This window comes from Dreissena polymorpha, chromosome 10, assembly GCF_020536995.1.
Source record: "Dreissena polymorpha isolate Duluth1 chromosome 10, UMN_Dpol_1.0, whole genome shotgun sequence".
NCBI classification, from domain to species: Eukaryota; Metazoa; Mollusca; class Bivalvia; order Myida; family Dreissenidae; genus Dreissena; species Dreissena polymorpha.
In genome coordinates, this window is record NC_068364.1 from 11435124 (window position 1) to 11452460 (window position 17337).

Consider the following 17337-nt stretch of genomic DNA (forward strand, 5'->3'; position numbering starts at 1 on the left):
TAACAGGATTACAGAAATAATAATTAAATTGCTTAACTGGCTTGTTAAAATTATTTAATATGTTGTGATTAGCGCTTATTAAATACGTAAGTGAATTATGTCGTTTTAATAAAGTAAAACATAAAAAGGAAGGTTCAGGAAGATATAAAAAAAACTTCTAGTACGAACTTCTCAGTTCATTAGAAAGTTTTGTATGGTCGAATCTCTGTTTTGTGATGCAGACCTGCGGCGAGAGCTATTTCTAGGCGCACGTGACGCTGGCTGCACTACACATTTCCATCGTGAGTTGCTTTCTGTAACGTAATACAAATCAACAGTTATGAAATGTATCGTTTAAAGTTGTATTCGTCATATTCGTCACACACAATGCTACTTGAAAAGTTTGACATGTTAATTTAACTATTATCAGTACAGTGATATTTCATAGTGAAGATCATATCTAAAACGTACTTCAATTTAAACTGCTTGTAGAGTTTGAGAACGAGTGCGAAGTAGAAGAAACATATTTTAGTATTGATATTTAGGAAGTTATTGTCCTTTGTTTCTTGTTTTATTACATAGCATACCTATACGTATCCAATGAAGTGTTATGATAACGCTTATATCAATTGAGGCCATTCAGATTTCTATTTTCTCTAAATTAATAAAACGTGTCATTTTTTCTAATTTTGAAGATCAACACTTTTTTTCACAAGTATTCCTCGGGTGCATTTTTAGTGGTTCTAATTCGCCGCACACTGGTTTACCATGCTTAATTGTGCTTTGTTACTTGAAATGCCTACTATACCAGATAATATTTTGCCATCGACTAAAAATTTGCTTAAAATCTTACCTTGACGCTTGACATTTAAGGGTGACCTTGATGTTGATTAATCGAACTAGCAAGCGACTCACTGCGCTTTACATGTGTGCTAGTTTTCTTTATAAACTAAATAAGTTATTATCTGGACAATAATCCGATTATACATGCAAACGTTCGAAACCGAACCGACACACATGATAAACTCTGTATGGCACCACAATAATCATTTTAATGACCATTTTGAGCTAACAGTGATGATGAATAGATTGTGATACATATGATGACGACGACGACTTCAGTTGCGATCATTAAAGGATATTGACCTAGCGATGGCTAGATAACAATAATGGTGATGATGATAGTGGTGGTGAACGGTAGAGGTGGGGGCGAGAATAACGGTTGCGACAATGGATGTGGACGTTGGTTAAGCCGTCAAAATGAGTTTGTACATACACTACCAAAGTGTATTCCGTTTCACAAGTCATATGTTCCACTGCAACGAACTGTGGTGTTGACAAAAGAGTGAACGCACTTTGGTGTTGAACTCCGACGTTTGGTTGAACATAAGATGCTGTGTTACAATTCAGTGTGGCAGCAGTTGCAGAACATACAGCCATTCAAGGGTTACGACTGTACAATGGACCTGATTCTTCGAACAGCAAGTACGTTGTGTGTTCAGTATCGATAAGGTTTCAAAGGTGACATTTCGATAACACTGGGCTTCTTTTGAGATAAATGTTATGAAATGTTAGATATACGTTTGGCTCACTATTTGGCAGCTAATGCCTTGACATCAATGAAGGGCCACATAATAAAATAAGATAACCCTCCGATTCTGGAAACTTAAATTTCACTTCGTGTTTGTTTCGCAACACAGTCGCTTAAAAAAGGATCTAAAACATTCTATTAAGTTATATGTAAATAGCATATGCAATAACACATTTGTGTTGTTAATGAACATGTTTTGTACATGTTTACCAGACAAATATCCCAGTCGAGAGTTGGACCCTTGCAAATGTACAGGTATTTTATTTTGTTCCTAATTTCATGTTGATCGTTTGTGCATTTTCGAGTAATATTGTGTCTTCACATGAGAATTTTTCAGTGCGGTATTTTGTTAATTACAAGGTTGTTTCTCAATTACTGAAATATGATGATGATATGAAGATATTGATGACTCTAATATAAATATAAAAATATTTTTAGTTTCAAATCTTTTTACTCAAAACGTATTAGTTTATGTATAAGTCAACGTTTGTACACTTACCTGATTCTATACGTTTTTTTCTAGCAATTTCGCATTGTTCTACCATGTAGTATGCTGTTGTTTTTCTTCGGTGCCCAAATGGTAGAGAACGTTCTGTTCCTTTAAGTTCGCGTAGTCCTTGTTCAAAACTATTTCCCTTAAGCGAGAACGCCTATTAATTCATTTGACACACGATGCTGCAACATTTCTGGTCGTCTAATCCGCGTCAAGATCAGCTTAACTTTAATTGTTTCTTGGTCTATATTGCAATTGTTCCGCATAGGAGAAAAACATTTTTCGCCAAACGATCAAGAATATTGTTCGGAAAATATCATTATATTATAGCTGGAATAAGAAGTAAGTTTAAAGAACTATTTGTTGGATTTCTTTCTTTAATCTCGCTAAAATAGTTTTACTATTTGTGCTTACAAAAATCAAATATTGATTACAAAGAGGTGAAAACTTCCCTAAAATGTATCAACTGAACATTAACTGAATTTTATTTTAAAAATTGTCTAAAAGAGGCTGACTAAAAACATTTAGTACGTTACCTTAATGTAAAACAATGCTTGCAATCGTGTGATTATTTTGTTTTAAATGTTATATCGGAATTCTTATATTGCATGGCAGGAGAGTTATCCACTTCAACCACCAGTACAACGACAACTGCAACAAGTACAACGACAACTGCAACAAATACAACGACAACTACAATAAGTACAACAACTACTACAACAACTTCTGTCGCTCCATATCCATCGCACAGTAAATACATGTCCACTTCTTGATTAATTTATAAATCAAAGCGCTGAAGGCACTGAAGATGTTCGCTATTGCATAATTCAACACGCAATTCATTTTTGAAAATCAATCGCAAGTTTGAAATGAACACACGCCATTCAACTTTATAAAGTGTGTGTCATAGCGAACGGGTCGAGTTTTGTGTGCACTTTTTATCATCCTTATTATTTCATAGAAATAACTAAGACAAAATAAAAACAACATGCTTTTTGGAAGTTCTGAAAGCATAGAAAGTATGATGAAAATGGTAATGATAACTTAATATAAAGAAAATTTGCAGTCACCATATTAAAGGAATATTTTTTTCTTATATCAAATGACTATCTCACCAAGAATATAAATTCATAATGAAAGTTCCGTGTACAAAACTTTTGATTTTTGATACCATATACAAATTCAAAATGTACAACAATCTTCGTATCTTGTATATGGAGGAATAAAAGTATATAAACATTGCTGTTTATGCTTTACTTATTACCCGAGCAGTTCACACGGTGTCAACAACGCTAACATAAACATAGGTATAGAGCACTCATGCGCTTTTAGGCGTAGCTGTTTCAGTTTTCATCTTAGTGACTTTTACATAACGCCAACAGACACGCATGAATATTTTCGAATATTTAATAAGCTGATTCGAGATACAACCTCTGAATTTTTGCTATATCACTGCGTATGTGCTCAATTCAAAGGATGTAGCACTGTTCAGTGTAAGGAATTCCGGACTACTCTCTGTATGCTCAAACGACACAAATTGTGGCCCTGTTACAATTACGCGTTACAATCCATCTCGCAGAATTTCACTTTCGCCTCCAAGATAAGAAAACAATCATTAGCGAAATAGTATAGTGTCACGATAAGAGAAAATCGTTTAATTATCATACCACAATGTTTGCCGTACTTGGTCAGCACGTCTGGAAATCATTCCTTAATGTGTGGATAGGCTGCCATTATTAACAAGTTTGCTATTTTCAATTCAATTTTGTATCAAAAAGCATTGTTCTTAAATGTGGCATTTTCAATTCGCAATGAGATTTGTAATGACCCTCTTCATGTGAAAATGGGTCTTATTCCATATGCGCCCATCATATAAATAGCCCACTCAGCTATCACTCCTTCTGGTAAGGAGAAACATAACATATTGAGTGATTTTAAAGCGAACAGCATCGCCTATGGCCTGACTGCGCAAAAGCACATGTTGGGTTTAGCAAACGCTTGCCGAAACGCATAAGACCCATTTTCGCATGACGGCGCTATTGACGTGTGATTTAAATGTGTCGAAAGAAAACTGCGTTTAAATCAAATATTAACATACGATATATTATTCTCACACGGACTCCCCTTTGTTTATCGCCAGCCTCAGATTTATGAATGAGCTGAGCGAAAATACTACGTCACGCACACGCAGCAGAAAGTGGACTATTTTAATCATTCATAAACAATCTCCTCCGCGGCACGTACAATACGATCATTGTTTATTGATTCTTTTCTATAAAACACCGTTCGAAAATATTGAATGTAACACGATATTAATATAATATTGCCATTTGTGAATACACATAATTGGAGAATTCAAACCTCTTGCATAAATTATACAACTCTTTCTTGCGCGGATACGCAAGCGGGTATTGGGTTAATCATACCTAGTCGTATCGACCTGAATTTCACACTAAGCACTTTAGACGGGCGCTAAAGCGCCCATCTAAAAATGTATATGGTAATGGGTCAAGTACATTATTTCACTAAATTTAGGTCAGATCTCAACGACGACCACGACAAGCCATGTAACAAATACACCGTCTACAACTACTGCAAACAACCAGCCTCAAACTTCCGACGGTGCAATGTCGACAACTAGAAACCCCGCATGCGCCAAATTCGGTAAGATATTACACATTCATAAAATGCTTTTTTAGAAGTTTTGTTTTTTAAGAAGCATATTCGAAATAAATGGTTATGACAAATTTCACCGAAAGTTGATTATGGACATATGCAATGACGTATTCTCATCGCAATATCAGGGGATAATTTTAAGTTTAAAGTTATATTTGACATTATAATATTGAATAAGAACCGTTTTCGTTTACAAATGTAACCTGGTCAATTATTCTGGCAACCCGGACAATGCAGGGAAGGCTCGGATGATAGTGAAAAAACACCAATATAAGACTCGACGATTTAAAGTTAAGGGAAAGCACGGCCAATACGAAATTCGACCATTAACAATTTAGGAATAGCTCGTCTAAAACGAGATGACATTTTAAGACGCTAGTTTGAACATGCTTAAAAGCTTAGAAATGCAGATTCAATGAAACCGTTTATATTGTCAACAATATTAAATAAAGAAAACATCTGCGGACATTGCCTACCAGCGAGGAATAGGCCCAGCGAAATTCTGACAACAACGACACAAACAACATATAATGACAGATGTGCTTCCTTTGAAATCTTTGAACTGATGTTTAATCTGTTGAGATTTTAGCCTGCAGAAAAGAATTTTCCAACGTTGCTGCAACGTTGTATTTAGGTTGCATTCAAACGTTGCAGTTTGGTTGTCAAAATGGTGTATATGAAAGTGTTCCCGACGTTTTTTTCCAACGTTGCTGCAAAGTTTGATTTAGGTTGCATTCAAACGTTGCAGTTTGGTTGTCACAATGGTGTATATGAAAGTTTTCCCGACGTTTTTTTCCAAACGTTGCTGCAACGTTGTATTAAGGTTGCATTCAAACGTAGTATTTTTTAATTCTTTTTTTTTAAATAATATAATTAAAAAAAAATAAACAAACGAGTCCGTTTTCTAGACAGAACCAGTGCTTGGTGTCTACAGAGGAGATAATAAAACGCTCCCCGAGTAGGAATCGTACTTTATAATAATACAGTTCATGCATAGCATCAATGAAAAAATGATTTCTTGTAAATTTTAGAAATTCATATTTTTAAATTTTACAGATCCGTTGCTTAAACTTAAAGATGGTAAAGATGAACTTTAACTCAAAATCGTCGGATGAAATATTTTGTTTAAGTTGTGTTTTGCATTAAAATGGTAGAATCTAGTTTCAAAGTTTCAACAAAAAATAAATAGTCAACATTTTTGTCTGATACTTTCAATTGTCGCCGTGGTGTTGTGGATGAGGTGTCCGCCTAGCGATCGGGAGTTGGTGGGTTCGATTCCCACTCGGGGAGCGTTTGATAACCTACTCTATAGACATCAAATAATGGTATCTTTCTAAGAAACGAACTCGAAAATGTCCATAACTGTCGATATAAGTCATAAAATGTCGATACTAATCAAAAGAGCGGTTGGCAGTAAAAAAAAAATTTTAATTTTATATTATTTAAAAAAATAGAATTTAAAAATACTGCGTTTTAATGCGACCTAACTACAACGTTGCAGCAACGTTGGGAAAAAACGTCGCAGCAACGTTGGGAAAAAACGTCGGCAAAACTTTCATATAGACCATTGGTACAACCAAACTGCAACGTTCGAATGCAACCTAAATACAACGTTGCAGCAACGTTGGATGCCCACTGGGCATGTATGCCAGTGCTTTAATGGTGAATGTTTCTGCCGATTGTAGGTAGTACTATTTCAAAATATCAAAATGTAACAAATCGTAAATCGCATATAAGATTTTGTTCTCCTTGGTCATGATTTACAGATCCTACAGTCAGACCATGTCGAGACGCTTCAGTGTGCAGCAAACCGCATATGAAGGAAGTGCTGTGTCCTGATCCTGACCAGGCTCACTACTGTCCAGTCACATGCGGATGTTGCGTGCCCGAAACGGCTGAAATGATTGGATAGCTTGCATTATGTTACCCTGTGACGCTGACATCGCAATAAATCATTATCAGAAAATGCTAATAAACATACCTGCTGAAATATCACAGTTTTAGCGCAAAACACTGCACGGTGTCGTTGTGCTTGGATGCAGTATTGCGTTTCAATTAAGTGCGGTGACAAGTTTTTTGTTTTTCATTTTATTGTTTCTTTCGAGAGAATACAGAGCCGGGAAACTGTATATGGCCTTGTCAAGGAATGTGTTAGAATAAAAGACAAGTATGATTTTGCATAAATAGCTGACTCATTAAAAATCTTTTCAAACTCTTAAACCAAATAAACAGTAAGTTTTAAACTGAAACTAAAATTGGTATATGAAGTGGGTCATCTGTGTTCGTACCTAGTGTTTTTTACCAAAGACTAGTGCAATACGAGTATGTTGCGTTGCCTTTAATTTTATCAAGACGGTTAATAAGCCAAACACAATTGATTAAATGTTCGTCAGATTTGCCACGATTCAAAATCGTAAAATATAATACAGTTATACATTTTCTTTATTGATTCAGCGAAATTCCTTCTTCCCAGAAACTGGACTGTTTAAAGCGAGATTATACGATTTTGTCAGATATTTATGAATATATATAAAATGTGTAAAACACTTATAATATATATATTTCAATATAAATTAAAATATAAGTTAAGAAGAACATGTGTCGAAAAATGCGAAATAAGCCAGGTATTTAATTCTGAAATTGAAAACGGCTGTACAGCCGAATTCGCCAGCATGTATACCATACATGTACGATGTGAATCTAAACTTAGTTTAACGGTTTATTTGAATTCTTGCAACGATATCTATTCATACGACACATGAACACTAACTCCGATCCGAATACAAAGACGAATGCTTCGGTTATTGTAGGGAAATTTGTACGTCACAATCGGCTGGGGGCGCTTATTTGTCTTTGCTGCATTTTATGAAATTCGGCTTTTCTGTATAATTTTTCTGCGTTGAATAAGACGAGATCGTGAAAATCGCTGCAAAATTGATGAAGATATGGCTGTTCAAAGCGATGCACCCCGTTTTGGGGGTGATTTTGAGTTGCATACCTTGTTATATATATATATTTGATAGTGAATTTTTTTTTCATAAACATAGGTATAGAGCACTCATGCGCTTTTAGGCGTAGCTGTTTCAGTTTTCATCTTAGTGACTTTTACATAACGCCAACAGACACGCATGAATATTTTCGAATATTTAATAAGCTGATTCGAGATACAACCTCTGAATTTTTGCTATATCACTGCGTATGTGCTCAATTCAAAGGATGTAGCACTGTTCAGTGTAAGGAATTCCGGACTACTCTCTGTATGCTCAAACGACACAAATTGTGGCCCTGTTACAATTACGCGTTACAATCCATCTCGCAGAATTTCACTTTCGCCTCCAAGATGAGAAAACAATCATTAGCGAAATAGTATAGTGAAAAGTATAAGAGAAAATCGTTTAATTATCATACCACAATGTTTGCCGTACTTGGTCAGCACGTCTGGAAATCATTCCTTAATGTGTGGATAGGCTGCCATTATTAACAAGTTTGCTATTTTCAATTCAATTTTGTATCAAAAAGCATTGTTCTTAAATGTGGCATTTTCAATTCGCAATGAGATTTGTAATGACCCTCTTCATGTGAAAATGGGTCTTATTCCATATGCGCCCATCATATAAATAGCCCACTCAGCTATCACTCCTTCTGGTAAGGAGAAACATAACATATTGAGTGATTTTATAGCGAACAGCATCGCCTATGGCCTGACTGCGCAAAAGCACATGTTGGGTTTAGCAAACGCTTGCCGAAACGCATAAGACCCATTTTCGCATGACGGCGCTATTGACGTGTGTTTTAAATGTGTCGAAAGAAAACTGCGTTTAAATCAAATATAAACATACGATATATTTCGATAGTGAAGAAAGATACTCATAACAAGGCATATGAGGACACATATGAAGTGCTCTCCCGTAGTATATTTTTTATTTTACTCACACTAATGTGTGGTTTGACAATGCTAACACATATTTCATGCGGTGAATATGCAGCTTACAAGTGAAAAACACAACACAATAGTTAAACTTTTGTTTAATTGTATTTAATTATTTAGAAAAGTAAATTGCTAATTTTATTTCAAAGTCAGCGTATACGCCGACTACATTTTTAAAAGACATTTATTGTTATAAATATATTTAATATAATATATTAGGTTGTTTTCGGTTTTAGCGATTAAAAAGCATTTTCGAGGTTGCCTATAGTATGCCTGTAGTAATTCATGAACTCATATCCAACTGTCTATGTATTGAGAACTGTGAATATAAACAAGCTTAACCTTCTACTTACCTTCTGCTATTGCATTCGTATTATTATTATAAATTGTTCGTTATATTCGGGTTTAGCAATTATGAAACTTTTTTTTGTCTATCGTATCGCTGAAGTTATTGTTGAACTTATGTTCAACGTTTTATAAATTGAGAATATAAACAAAGACCTATAGATAATATGGGTCTTTGATATAAATAAGCGTCAACTTTTTCCCGAATCTCTCATTTTACGACCTGTACTACGTCATTGAGTTGTATGCGAGAGCGTAACCTATTGCGTTGTTATAACCCGTAAACTTTCCTTTGTTTATCGACAGACGCATCTATTAATAGCCTCATATATCATGAATGCCAAAACAACCGGGAAAAAGAACCACGTGACCAAATAGGACGCAAAACGCAAATACCATGCGACTACGACTTTTATTATGTAAGAAAGCTCCGCAATTCCTTTGAAGTCGGAGCCTTGTGATTGCTATTTCTTAAATAATTGACCTCTAACTGAAGTAAGCAAAGGAAACGCAGCACCTATAGGTCCCTGCTTCTATGTGCGAAGGCAGATTGAATTTTACTAATGTATGGTTTGCCTATTATAACACACATTATAATGCGGTAAATATGCGACTAACAAGTAAAAAACACTATAATTAAACTTTTGTTTTGAATTAAGTTATTTAGAAAACAAAATTCCAAACCTTATTTCAAAACAGCAAGACTACATTTTTTAGAGAATATTATTGTTATATTTTAATGTTTTTTTTAACAGTTTCAGCGATAATGAAACATTTTTTTATGTTGTCTATCGTATCCCTGTAATAATTGTTGAACTCGTGGTCAACGTATTATTAATTGAGACCTGTGAATATAAACAAGCGTAACCTTATACTACTGCGTTATTCTCACACGGACTCCCCTTTGTTTATCGCCAGCCTCAGATTTATGAATGAGCTGAGCGAAAATACTACGTCACGCACACGCAGCAGAAAGTGGACTATTTTAATCATTCATAAACAATCTCCTCCGCGGCACGTACAATACGATCATTGTTTATTGATTCTTTTCTATAAAACACCGTTCGAAAATATTGAATGTAACACGATATTAATATAATATTGCCATTTGCGAATACACATAATTGGAGAATTCAAACCTCTTGCATAAATTATACAACTCTTTCTTGCGCGGATACGCAAGCGGGTATTGGGTTAATCATACCTAGTCGTATCGACCTGAATTTCACACTAAGCACTTTAGACGGGCGCTAAAGCGCCCATCTAAAAATGTATATGGTAATGGGTCAAGTACATTATTTCACTAAATTTAGGTCAGATCTCAACGACGACCACGACAAGCCATGTAACAAATACACCGTCTACAACTACTGCAAACAACCAGCCTCAAACTTCCGACGGTGCAATGTCGACAACTAGAAACCCCGCATGCGCCAAATTCGGTAAGATATTACACATTCATAAAATGCTTTTTTAGAAGTTTTGTTTTTTAAGAAGCATATTCGAAATAAATGGTTATGACAAATTTCACCGAAAGTTGATTATGGACATATGCAATGACGTATTCTCATCGCAATATCAGGGGATAATTTTAAGTTTAAAGTTATATTTGACATTATAATATTGAATAAGAACCGTTTTCGTTTACAAATGTAACCTGGTCAATTATTCTGGCAACCCGGACAATGCAGGGAAGGCTCGGATGATAGTGAAAAAACACCAATATAAGACTCGACGATTTAAAGTTAAGGAAAAGCACGGCCAATACGAAATTCGACCATTAACAATTTAGGAATAGCTCGTCTAAAACGAGATGACATTTTAAGACGCTAGTTTGATTATGCTTAAAAGCTTAGAAATGCAGATTCAGTGAAACCGTTTTTATTGTCAACAATATTAAATAAAGAAAACATCTGCGGACATTGCCTACCAGCGAGGAATAGGCCCAGCGAAATTCTGACAACAACGACACAAACAACATATAATGACAGATGTGCTTCCTTTGAAATCTTTGAACTGATGTTTAATCTGTTGAGATTTTAGCCTGCAGAAAAGAATTTTCCAACGTTGCTGCAACGTTGTATTTAGGTTGCATTCAAACGTTGCAGTTTGGTTGCCACAATGGTGTATATGAAAGTTTTCCCGACGTTTTTTTCCAACGTTGCTGCAACGTTGTATTTAGGTTGCATTCAAACGTTGCAGTTTGGTTGTCACAATGGTGTATATGAAAGTTTTCCCGACGTTTTTTTCCAAACGTTGCTGCAACGTTGTATTAAGGTTGCATTCAAACGTAGTATTTTTTAATTCTTTTTTTTTAAATAATATAATTAAAAAAAAATAAACAAACGAGTCCGTTTTCTAGACAGAACCAGTGCTTGGTGTCTACAGAGGAGATAATAAAACGCTCCCCGAGTAGGAATCGTACTTTATAATAATACAGTTCATGCATAGCATCAATGAAAAAATGATTTCTTGTAAATTTAAGAAATTCATATTTTTAAATTTTACAGATCCGTTGCTTAAACTTAAAGATGCTAAAGATGAACTTTAACTCAAAATCGTCGGATGAAATATTTTGTTTAAGTTGTGTTTTGCATTAAAATGGTAGAATCTAGTTTCAAAGTTTCAACAAAAAATAAATAGTCAACATTTTTGTCTGATACTTTCAATTGTCGCCGTGGTGTTGTGGATGAGGTGTCCGCCTAGCGATCGGGAGTTGGTGGGTTCGATTCCCACTCGGGGAGCGTTTGATAACCTACTCTATAGACATCAAATAATGGTATCTTTCTAAGAAACGAACTCGAAAATGTCCATAACTGTCGATATAAGTCATAAAATGTCGATACTAATCAAAAGAGCGGTTGGCAGTAAATATTTTATTTTAAATTTTATATTATTTAAAAAATAGAATTTAAAAATACTGCGTTTTAATGCGACCTAACTACAACGTTGCAGCAACGTTGGGAAAAAACGTCGCAGCAACGTTGGGAAAAAACGTCGGCAAAACTTTCATATAGACCATTGGTACAACCAAACTGCAACGTTCGAATGCAACCTAAATACAACGTTGCAGCAACGTTGGATGCCCACTGGGCATGTATGCCAGTGCTTTAATGGTGAATGTTTCTGCCGATTGTAGGTAGTACTATTTCAAAATATCAAAATGTAACAAATCGTAAATCGCATATAAGATTTTGTTTTCTTTGGTCATGATTTACAGATCCTACAGTCAGACCATGTCGAGACGCTTCAGTGTGCAGCAAACCGCATATGAAGGAAGTGCTGTGTCCTGATCCTGACCAGGCTCACTACTGTCCAGTCACATGCGGATGTTGCGTGCCCGAAACGGCTGAAATGATTGGATAGATTGCATTATGTTACCCTGTGACGCTGACATCGCAATAAATCATTATCAGAAAATGCTAATAAACATACCTGCTGAAATATCACAGTTTTAGCGCAAAACACTGCACGGTGTCGTTGTGCTTGGATGCAGTATTGCGTTTCAATTAAGTGCGGTGACAAGTTTTTTGTTTTTCATTTTATTGTTTCTTTCGAGAGAATACAGAGCCGGGAAACTGAATATGGCCTTGTCAAGGATGTGTTAGAATAAAAGACAAGTATGATTTTGCATAAATAGCTGACTCATTAAAAATCTTTTCAAACTCTTAAACCAAATAAACAGTAAGTTTTAAACTGAAACTAAAATTGGTATATGAAGTGGGTCATCTGTGTTCGTACCTAGTGTTTTTTACCAAAGACTAGTGCAATACGAGTATGTTGCGTTGCCTTTAATTTTATCAAGACGGTTAATAAGCCAAACACAATTGATTAAATGTTCGTCAGATTTGCCACGATTCAAAATCGTAAAATATAATACAGTTATACATTTTATTTATATATTCAGCGAAATTCCTTCTTCCCAGAAACTGGACTGTTTAAAGCGAGATTATACGATTTTGTCAGATATTTATGAATATATATAAAATGTGTAAAACACTTATAATATATATATTTCAATATAAATTAAAATATAAGTTAAGAAGAACATGTGTCGAAAAATGCGAAATAAGCCAGGTATTTAATTCTGAAATTGAAAACGGCTGTACAGCCGAATTCGCCAGCATGTATACCATACATGTACGATGTGAATCTAAACTTAGTTTAACGGTTTATTTGAATTCTTGCAACGATATCTATTCATACGACACATGAACACTAACTCCGATCCGAATACAAAGACGAATGCTTCGGTTATTGTAGGGAATTTTTTACGTCACAATCGGCTGGGGGCGCTTATTTGTCTTTGCTGCATTTTATGAAATTCGGCTTTTCTGTATAATTTTTCTGCGTTGAATAAGACCGAGATCGTGAAAATCGCTGCAAAATTGATGAAGATATGGCTGTTCAAAGCGATGCACCCCGTTTTGGGGGTGATTTTGAGTTGCATACCTTGTTATATATATATATATTTGATAGTGAATTTTTTTTTCATAAACATAGGTATAGAGCACTCATGCGCTTTTAGGCGTAGCTGTTTCAGTTTTCATCTTAGTGACTTTTACATAACGCCAACAGACACGCATGAATATTTTCGAATATTTAATAAGCTGATTCGAGATACAACCTCTGAATTTTTGCTATATCACTGCGTATGTGCTCAATTCAAAGGATGTAGCACTGTTCAGTGTAAGGAATTCCGGACTACTCTCTGTATGCTCAAACGACACAAATTGTGGCCCTGTTACAATTACGCGTTACAATCCATCTCGCAGAATTTCACTTTCGCCTCCAAGATGAGAAAACAATCATTAGCGAAATAGTATAGTGTCACGATAAGAGAAAATCGTTTAATTATCATACCACAATGTTTGCCGTACTTGGTCAGCACGTCTGGAAATCATTCCTTAATGTGTGGATAGGCTGCCATTATTAACAAGTTTGCTATTTTCAATTCAATTTTGTATCAAAAAGCATTGTTCTTAAATGTGGCATTTTCAATTCGCAATGAGATTTGTAATGACCCTCTTCATGTGAAAATGGGTCTTATTCCATATGCGCCCATCATATAAATAGCCCACTCAGCTATCACTCCTTCTGGTAAGGAGAAACATAACATATTGAGTGATTTTAAAGCGAACAGCATCACCTATGGCCTGACTGCGCAAAAGCACATGTTGGGTTTAGCAAACGCTTGCCGAAACGCATAAGACCCATTTTCGCATGACGGCGCTATTGACGTGTGATTTAAATGTGTCGAAAGAAAACTGCGTTTAAATCAAATATAAACATACGATATATTATTCTCACACGGACTCTCCTTTGTTTATCGCCAGCCTCAGATTTATGAATGAGCTGAGCGAAAATACTACGTCACGCACACGCAGCAGAAAGTGGACTATTTTAATCATTCATAAACAATCTCCTCCGCGGCACGTACTATACGATCATTGTTTATTGATTCTTTTCTATAAAACACCGTTCGAAAATATTGAATGTAACACGATATTAATATAATATTGCCATTTGTGAATACACATAATTGGAGAATTCAAACCTCTTGCATAAATTATACAACTCTTTCTTGCGCGGATACGCAAGCGGGTATTGGGTTAATCATACCTAGTCGTATCGACCTGAATTTCACACTAAGCACTTTAGACGGGCGCTAAAGCGCCCATCTAAAAATCTATCATTTACGAACATTATTTTCATAACAAATGGCGTAACAGCAATTTAAGTAAAGTCGCACAAAACAATGGACAGTCTTTTTACAGTGATGTTTCTGATGAAAACGTGTGTTGGTCTTGCAATCGGTTGATGTATATTTTAATTTATGAATGACATCCGTAATTTAGGAACATACTTTATATAGCACTGCATCGGTTATTGACATTATGAAACCCGAGAGCAAATATTGATATATGCGTTTTTAATAATACCATCAACACATGTAAACATAGCTGACAATTAAACTAGAGCGAGCGCTGTTCTTCAATCATTGCATTTCAAACAAAAACTTAATGAACGTTACAAAATAACATAATAAAACAGGTAATATTTCTTTCAGAATATCAGTGCCGCAAGTACGACCTTGTCGTAGATATTGCAACTGCTAAACAAGTGCACTCAAATGACTCCACCCTATGTGAAAACAAAATTTCTGGTACAAATGAGGACTTGGTTCTAACACTGTGCAACATGTCGGCAGTGGACAAGTGGTCGCGTGGTCTTCATGTAATTATGGCAGGAAAACTGATCATTATATACTTATTTTCCTCAACTTATGAATTGTGTACGTTGCTAACCCCGCCCCCTCTTGAAGTTGGAGTAAAAAGCATTGTATTTGTCCGTCCGTAGGTCTGTTATTCCCTAACGTTGGTAGTTTCAACTCCTCTTCCACCACTACCAGAGAAATCACTGGTTTACTACATTTTTATTGTCTGAAAGTAACATGTTAACACAAAATTGTTCATGTTAGCTGCACCGCATATGTACCAACTTTATAAATTGCGTACGTGTTATAACGTTTAAGTACCCTCAATATGTGTTCGTTGTTCATAAGGAGCCTGCACATGTGTGTTTTTTTATATAAAACATGTTTGTTCATTTATTGCATTTGTTGTGTTCATCCATAGAATCGTGTGTTTCATGGATAATAAGCCAGATTAAGCCATTTAATTTTGTCATTTGCTTCAAAGACCCATTTAAAATGTGTGGTTCTTGTTTTGTATTTTTTTAGCAATCCGTTTATTTAATAGTTTGCAGAGGGACGTCGTATAAGGTGTTAGTTATTCAGTCTTAGTTTGTTATTTTGTACCCATCAAATATAGGCCCGATAATGAGTCTAGTGGGGTTATGTGTATGAGTCTACTCTCACTTCAATATCTATAAGCCGATCTAACTCAAACTTTAATAGTTGGAGTCTTAAAAGTGTATATGATCGCAAAAGAAATGAATTTTGGCTGCGACTAGAATTGATACAACTAAAAAAAGTGATTTCTGTCCTCTGTAACACATATATAGTAGATTTTCTATGTCTGAAACTTATTACTAGTTATGCCAGAACGCTTATTGATATTTGTTTTACAGCAAAAAGTACAGATGGTTCTTTATGACTCTTTAGTTTTAAACAAGTATCATTAATATTACAAACATAAGCATCAGAGTCATCGTCGTTATCATCATTATCGTCGGTCTGTTAAGTATAATGAACATTTGATGTGTATACATAAACAATCAGCAATTAAACAAGTAATCATAACGTGAGCCATATTAAGTTCAATCCCCAATGGCATTAAGATTGTGGTATGAACAATAACGCACGAACGTACATGCCCTTTAAACTAGTGCACCCTGATTTGATATTCTATATTTAAGCATTGCCTATGTGCTTAATTGAGTAACTGGGACACTGTCCCCAGCTATTGTTCCGTTCATATATTAATTACCATGGGAAAATACCAACAAATAAAACATCAACTATGGAGTGATATTGATTCGCATTCGTATTGTTTTCCTAGGTGATCAGCAACTGTGACAATATCCCGAACTACTCTCCAATTGCTACGTTCACTGCCGCAGGGAACTACCACCCTGCCGATGCCCAGTCAGGGGTGTTCCTTGAATGTATACCCGAAGGATTCAAGGTCATACAGTAGCTGGCACTTTGTTATGTTTATATCATATGATGGGGTTATGCGTAGATGTAGATTTGAGCTGGAGTTCTTATTGTTTGGCTCTCGAGCTCTCAAACTGTTATCTATTAGGAAACCAATACCTACGCTTGTTTTAATAGATGTATGATGGTCGTACAGTAGCTGGCATTTTTTTGTATTAATGTGAATATCATATAATGGGGTTAGGCGTAGACGCAGATTTAAGATGGATATCTATTGTTTTGGCTGTCGAGCTCTTAAACTTAAAAATACGCTTGATTAAGGAGATTTACATTGTTATTATTGTATTTAAAAAAATTGCGGTGTTGACATATAAGTATACCTGTTTTACCGACAAGTATTGTTAGTTGAGGAACAGACGGATTAATAAAGTAAAATATGCCCGTTATTGCATATCTTACCATACATTTTCTTTTGATACCGATTATTCATTTTAATGTTTTCCAAACTATAGATAAAGCCGTTGTTTGCTCATAATTGAAATATAATATGGTTGTTTAATGTTTTCGTGGAAGATTCAAATTTAAATCATGAACAATCAGATTGCAATTTACATTTTGCAACCTTTAAAACAGCTCTCGAGTATATTGCTTGTACGATGTGAATATACACTTTTAATTTGTAACACCTTGCATAATCGCTTTTA

At 35.2% G+C, this 17337-nt stretch overlaps 1 protein-coding gene across 6 annotated transcripts in view; it reads left to right on the forward strand.

The window, feature by feature from the left end:
* Nucleotides 1–17337, forward strand: part of LOC127848230 (uncharacterized) — a 34500-nt gene that overhangs the window by 16762 nt on the left and 401 nt on the right. For 3 of the 6 annotated variants that reach the window (XM_052380561.1, XM_052380563.1, XM_052380562.1), the window contains 6 exons: nt 222–281; nt 1390–1464; nt 1784–1825; nt 2679–2813; nt 15083–15249; nt 16536–16661. In XM_052380561.1, coding sequence (XP_052236521.1) covers nt 222–281; nt 1390–1464; nt 1784–1825; nt 2679–2813; nt 15083–15249; nt 16536–16661 — 605 coding nt within the window. Of the gene's footprint in view, nt 1–221; nt 282–1389; nt 1465–1783; nt 1826–2678; nt 2814–4598; nt 4728–6505; nt 6730–10325; nt 10455–12232; nt 12483–15082; nt 15250–16535; nt 16662–17337 lie in introns of those variants that run through there. The other 3 variants (XM_052380566.1, XM_052380564.1, XM_052380565.1) reach the window with 3 other exon arrangements.